At 44.2% G+C, this 7,088-nt stretch overlaps 1 protein-coding gene across 1 annotated transcript in view; it reads right to left on the reverse strand.

Moving 5' to 3' along the window:
* Window positions 1-1,893: 1,893 nt before the first annotated feature.
* Window positions 1,894-7,088, reverse strand: part of LOC129095255 (slit homolog 1 protein-like) — a 62,618-nt gene continuing 57,423 nt past the window's right edge. The window contains exons 32-38 of the mRNA XM_054603628.1: window positions 6,913-7,088; window positions 6,641-6,771; window positions 4,961-5,115; window positions 4,678-4,889; window positions 3,709-3,833; window positions 3,372-3,580; window positions 1,894-2,174 (exon numbers count right to left, since the gene is read on the reverse strand). The exon at window positions 6,913-7,088 is cut by the window's right edge and continues 53 nt beyond it. Of these exons, the coding sequence (XP_054459603.1) occupies window positions 1,894-2,174; window positions 3,372-3,580; window positions 3,709-3,833; window positions 4,678-4,889; window positions 4,961-5,115; window positions 6,641-6,771; window positions 6,913-7,088 (1,289 nt within the window). The remainder of the gene's footprint in view (window positions 2,175-3,371; window positions 3,581-3,708; window positions 3,834-4,677; window positions 4,890-4,960; window positions 5,116-6,640; window positions 6,772-6,912) is intronic.

Here is a 7,088-nt window from a genome sequence, read left to right on the forward strand (position 1 = left end):
AACTTTTTTTTTTTTTTTTTTTTGGCAAATGAAAACAAATATTTCTCTACAGTCTACAGATGATACAGTGACAACATCCTCCTCAACATATAAAAATACTATGACAAAATCAAATGCATTATAAGCTCATAATATATATTACAATCTGTTAGGCTGTTACTGTGTGAAGATGTATTGCAGTTATAATAATAATAATAATAATAATAATAATAATAATAATAAAAGCTACATTAGTTTGAATCTGATTTATGACCAAAAGAATAACTCAAAAGGTTAAAAAATAAAAACAATAAAAAAAAACATGTTAAAACGAAATATCACGTGTTTTTTTTATTTTAGTTTCACATCCATATAAATAACATGTCATCATATATAAAAGCTACATTTTTTTCTGTGTGGCATTTTTCTGCGATGCGTTCACTGGCTCTGCTGACAGAATCGGAAAGAGGAAAGCGTTTGATCCGAACAAACGCGCCGCATCGTCGTATAATGAAGCTCATTATCGGAGACGGCGTCCTGTTGTTGTTGGAAGCGTCTTATAGTGACAAACACACACGCACACACACACACACACACACACACACACACACACACACAACCCCGTTCTTCTATACTTGTGAGGACCATAATTCACATCATGCTTTGCTTGGCCTCGAACCATCAGAGCTACGTGGCAAATCCCAGGCTTATTTTAAATCTTTTTAAATATCTGATACATATGCACTTATATTATAATAAACTTATATTATATCAGTAACAAAAGCTAAATTAGGAATCTGACAAGTCATTCATTGCCAAGTCTTGCATCTTTAAATCGTGGTTCTAGACCCATCTTTGAACCGTAACAGTTTTGAGATTTCGATATGACTTTGGCTCAAATATAGTTCTAACCTCAACTCTAAAAAAACAAGTCTGAACCCTTGAAACAGGCCTCTGAAGAAGTGATTAAATAATCTCCTTCCTTAGGTCTACAAACACGGGTCCTCACAAAGATAGAAGAACAAAACACACACACACACACACACTCCCAGCCCCCTCCTCCAGTTTAAACTGGGAGAAAAGGGCGTCTGGTGAGCAGCTATAGGAACGTGTCATGACCCCTCTTATGCTGACCTTTGACCTTCCTGCTGCTGCATGCTGATGGGGTGACCTTCATATTTAAGTTCATATTATGACTAAAAATCAATGATGTGGGTTTATTTATTGAAAGGGGGCGGGACTTCGCCTCTCTATAGCTCAAGACCTCCGTGTCACAGCCTTCATTAAACAGCTGAAACAGCAGAAACAGTGAGTTTAAATCTGTTTGACTTAAAGAGAGAGCCTAAAGAGAGGTCATGTCTGCAGCAAACGGTACATTTAAATAAAGTTTTATTCCACGAGCAGTCCCCTCCTTCTTAAAACTGTTATAGAAATACCTGCACACGAGGTCTGACGGGTGAAATCTTTATTTTGGTACCTTTTATTCCTTTTCATGATCTCACCGTCGCCGCTTTTGAGTGAATGAAGAGCAGCACTGAACCACCCACGCACCAGGAAACACACATACCAGAAGGCATACGGAGGCTTTTCCACACACGAGTGATTAAATATGAGCCGGGGTTAGGTAGTTAGCGCTGAGGTTCTCCTGCAGCAGGTGAAGAAGAAGAAGAAGAAGAAGAAGAAGGAAGGAGGAAGATGACGATGAGGTTGACTCGTTGACTTCATGTTTTGGAGAGGGAAGAACTGTCTCATGTTACAAAAAACTGCGTCTGTGCGCAGAAAACACACAAAACAAACACCAAAAATGTCCGTTTATCAGTGAGAGAATCCCTACAGTGTGTGTACCTCTTTATGTGTGTGTGTGTGTGTGTGTGTGTGTGTGTGTGTGTGTGTGTATGTGTTGCATGCACAGCACTACACACACTCCTTGCAGCCACACTCCACAGGCTTCTCCACGTCCTGCGTGAACGAGGTCCCGTCGTCGCATTCGAAGGTGAGCCGCCGGCGTCGAACCCTCAGAGGGGAGCAGCAGGAAGCGGCGGCGGTGGTGGCGGTGGAGTCGGCGCCCGTTTTGGCTCCCGCCTGGCATTGACCCCGACATTCGACCCAGGAGAAAGGTTTGGACGTCTGGCAGAGGACGGTCCCGTGCTGCAGGCGGTGGTAGTCTCTCACCGGCTCACCGGTACACGGGGACTCTGTGGACAACGTCAAGACTTCACCCAAAATACATTTCCTAAACAGTATCTTCACCTGCTTTTGTCAAATCCAACGAACAGAAGTTACCATATTTGGAATGCGAAGGATTGAAGCATATCGACTGTGGTAGAGACCTGTCAATAACAGTGTAGCCCCACAGTGTAGTCCCTAAAGCATCCCCTGCTTTATGGTCTGTTTGACTCTAAGTGGAGCATCATTTACTAAATGAACATCATGCTGTGTTGAAGAAGACTTGAAACTAGAGATTGAGACCATAAACTCATGTTTACAATGTTTACTGAGGGAATAATAATAATAATAATAATCAATCCTTTATTAGTCCCACAATGGGGAAATTATTTCTCTGCATTTGACCCATCCCGGAGGAGCAGTGGGCTGCAATGAAGCGCCCGGGGAGCAACTTGGGGTTAGGTGTCTCGCTCAAGGACACCTCGGCATGTTGCCGGTAGAGGGGCTTGAACCACCAACCTTGTGGTTACGGGACAAGCGCTCTACCTCATGTGCCACAGCCGCCCCATAAATCAAGAGAGAAGTAGAGTCATTTTCTCATAGACTTCTATACAACCAGAGGAGTCGCCCCCTGATGGACAGGAGAGAGAATGCAGGTTTAAAGACACTTCAACATTGGCTTCACTCTGTATGAACCAAAGGAATTACCGCCTCACAGTTATTTGCCTCCGTCAACCAGTCAATTCATATTTTCCATCCATGTTTTGTAGAAAACGTAGTGTTTTGGTCATTTGTTTTGACCAAAAACATGTTTGTGAGGTCACTGTGACGTTTCCTCCTTGAGTCCAGGTGGACGTTTGTATCAAATTTGAAGAAATTCCGTCTTGGCAATATTGCGATCAAGAATGGGACTGATAGAAAAAATATAAAACGTCCGTCCGCAGGCATAAAAACACGTTTTACGAGACAAAATCTTGGATTTAAAACAATATTTTAGGTTACAAAAAACCCTCATTGGAATACATTTTACCAAAGCAAAAAACAATGCTGACAGTTATTATTCGGAGTGTGAAAGCTTCTTTTTCTATTTGTGATTTGGATGAACTGTCTCTTTGACATGAGTTTATCGCCACTGTTTTCAGACATGATACTGTATTTTTTTACCTACACTGGCCCTGATATGCCGGTTATATTCCCCCCCCCCTCGATCCTTCTCCCTTCCTCACCTATGTCACAGCTCTCTCCGGTGTATCCCTGCTCACAGAGGCAGCGTTCTCCGTCCTCCGTCTCCTGACACTGACCATGCAGACACCGGACCCCCTGGCAGGAGCTCTCCGGCTCCTCCTGCAGGTTGCACAGGGCGCCGCGGTGTCCGTCCTCGCAGTCGCAGCGGTACGTCTGCGCATCCAGCGCCACGCACACGCCCTTCACACACCTGGGTGGACGAAGGCGGCGAGGAAGAGGACGAGAAAAAGACTCAACGTGAAAGGACGAATCAACAGAACGTTTTATATTTTGTCACATTTAACACAACTTAAATGCTTTAAGACAAATAACACTTACTTGCTGTTTTCACATGGGTTGACACCCGTTGCCGTGGTGACGACATCTGCTTCGGTCAGGCCTGCTGTTATTGGCTGGTCACAGTGTTGTCCCGTCCAACCGGACTGGCAGTGACACTGGGGACCCTGTGAAAGACAACAGGTGTGTTATTTTATCTACTATATCCTTCTTCTGTCAAAAGATACATGATTATAAATGTTTGTTCCTAAATAAAATTGAAATAAATATATTGTATTAAGCTTCTGCCTCATTTATTCTGTGTCACTCAAAGTTTTCAAAGAGAATACAGAGCTCTTTACAAATCAAAATGCCAAACCTGTTTGCTATATGAACAATATTTGCAATATAGCAACGTACAATGTCATAGTTTATAACCATATCTATTAAAAACAATACTCTGTACTGGCAAAGTTCATGGCAATAATTAATGGCAAGTACATCAACTTTTATTTTTCAGTAGGAAATTAAAAGTTTTCTTTTTGTGTTTTATTTGATCGCTATAATCTTGAGAGATGTGATAAATTGATCCCAACACATTGTCGTAACTGTTTTGTGGATTTTCGATAAAATAGTTTTAAAGATCTCTTGCATGTGCTTCTCTCTCTCTCTCCCCCTCTCTGTCTCTCTCTCTCTCTCTCTCTCTCTCTCTCACAAACGCACACAAAAGAATGTTTCCTCAGAGCCCCTGTTGTCTTTTATCTAGAGCAGAGCCTGAATTTAAGCACAATTAGTCTCTGATTAAACTTTTTATGTTATCGTTGTTTGTATAGTTTTTCACTGTTGACAAAAAAATACGCGTGCGCATGACGTAAACGTGAGTGGCGTTTGACCCCAGCAATCCAGACGAGTTAGCACACGTTACAACCACGTAAACTGCATCAAAATGTCTGCTTGTGTCACGTCTCGTTGTCAGAATCAATATTCCAACATCGGACTCAAGTTCTACAGAATTCAGACAGCGTTTTTTACCTGAGCGGCGTTGGGCTGGCAGATGCCGTGCAGACAGTAGAGTTTCCTGCAGGCCTGGCAGCCCGGCACCACCCCCGGCTTCATGTGGCCGCGGGTGAAGTCCTGCAGCTCGTGGTTGATGTAGAGGTTCCTGATGCAGCCGTGGAAACTGGACACGTTGAGGGTGTGAGAGGAGAAACCCAGAGAGGAGTCCATCGCCGCCTCGGGCATTCCTGTAGAGACAAGGCGGTTAAGACGGACGCCGGTCTAGAGACGGATAAAGTTCAGGCGCTGCTCCTCTCACCTCCGACGTAGAGCGGTGTATCCCCCGTCACCGGCTGGCTGCGGCCCTGACTGTCCAGGGTCGTCGGCTCTCCTCCGTCCACAGACAGGTTCACCATCCGATTGAAGGTCACCAGCTCCACCGTGTGAAACTGCCCGTCGTTCACCGTCTCAGTGCTGTAAGAAGAGGAAGTAAAACAAACACACAAACATTTTATATTAAATTGGCAACGTAGGAACGAGAAAGGGGAGATACATTTCTTTTTTTGGTGGGGTGTTTTTATCACATTCATGTTTTTTATGCAATCTTAAACTAAACATTCATCGCTAAGGGTTCACCTCCAACATGATGCCTCAACAAAAAACTGCACTGTGTGAAATAAACAGCAGCCCAACTGGCAATGTTTTTTTTTTCTTGGTACTGAAAGCTACATATGACACTTTATAGACAGAAGTAAAAGAAAGAGTAAGGGGCAAGAATGCAACTTAAATTAGGCGTTAACTGCTTTTAAAGAATTAAGTGAGATTTGACCACTAATTTACAGAAAGAAACTGCATATTTACACGTTCAGAAAACTCTTTAAATGTAAAATGCACCACTTTATGTACCTTTCCCTATTTAAAAGCTGTTTGCAGTTTGATGTTGGGCAGGAAGCAAAAAATCCAGGGCTTATTCTCTTAAAAAGTGAAGCAAATTCTGAAGTGTCTTACACCTGCATTCTCTCTACTGACCATCAGGGGGCGACTCCTCTGGTTGTATAGAAGTCTATGAGAAAATGACTCTACTTCTCTCTTGATTTATTCCCTCAGTAAACATTGTAAACATGAGTTTATGGTCTCAATCTCTAGTTTCAGGTCGACTTAAAACAACCCGTACAGATCTGACAAACTTCCGGCTGTTTTCTCTCTACTTGTATCTTAGATGATTTGTCATGCTCTCAATCTCCTCTTCTCTGCAGCTGCTCATCGCACAAATAGCCTCAGACTATGTGTGAGTGTGTGTGTGTGTGTGTGTGTGTGTGTGTGTGTGTGTGTGTGTGTGTGTGTGTGTGTGTGTGTGTGTGTGTGTGTGTGTGTGTGTGTCGGGCTGCCGGCTGGCCGGTACTCGTCCTCCTCACCAGTGAACCATCTGAACATTTAAGCTCTCGACACCAAATCAAGAGGACACTCAGCTTCTAGTGTCCTCCGGCTGGGTCTCTAATTTAAACCAGAAAAGAACACATCGGCCGTGTCGTCCGTCCACATTCCCAAACACAGACGGACTCGCTCTGAGCAACGACACACATCTCGCACAAACGCGAACTGAGCGGCGTTGCCGGGCTACAGCGAGCTGACTGGTAGAGACGCCATGTACGTCTCTGGTAGAGGCAGCAACCTGTCAATAACAGTAGCCCCGCCCTAAAGCATACCCTGCTTTATGGTCTGTTTGACTCTAAATGGAGCATCATTTACTAAATGAACATCATGCTGTATTGAAGAAGACTTGAAACTAGAGATTGAGACCATAAACTCATGTTTACAATGTTTACTGAGGGAATAAATCAAGAGAGAAGTAGAGTCATTTTCTCATAGACTTCTATACAACCAGAGGAGTCGCCCCCTGATGGACAGTAGAGAGAATGCAGCTTTAAGACACTTAAGACAGTGTAGTAACAAGTAGCTGTGTGTGCGTGTGTGTGTGTGTGTGTGTGTGTGTGTGTACCTGTAGATGGTGGTGGCAGGCTGGTTACCGGGGTCGTATGTGACCCTGACATGACCCTGATGGAGCTCCACAGCGATTGGCTCGTTGTCTCCGTTATAGAGCAAGATGCCGTTGTCCTCTGCTGTTGACACCTGAAACACACACACACACACACACACACACACACACACACACACACACACACACACACATTAAGACACACCAATCAGAGAGTGTGTGTGTGTCTGCTGCTGATATTTGATATTCCATCCCTCTATAACGAGCGTCCTCACCTGTAGAGTGATGTTGGCTTGAGGCCAGTTCTTGACGTCTTGGAGCTGAACGTAAGAGTCCCGGTCCACGAAGTTGACGCTGACCAGCTTCTCACAGCTCTGACCCTCGAAGCCGGGCAGACACTGGCAGACCGCGGCGCCTGCTTCCTCCACGCAGGGGGCGCCGTTCTGACACG

Source organism: Anoplopoma fimbria, chromosome 9 (assembly GCF_027596085.1).
Source record: "Anoplopoma fimbria isolate UVic2021 breed Golden Eagle Sablefish chromosome 9, Afim_UVic_2022, whole genome shotgun sequence".
Classification (NCBI taxonomy): Eukaryota; Metazoa; Chordata; class Actinopteri; order Perciformes; family Anoplopomatidae; genus Anoplopoma; species Anoplopoma fimbria.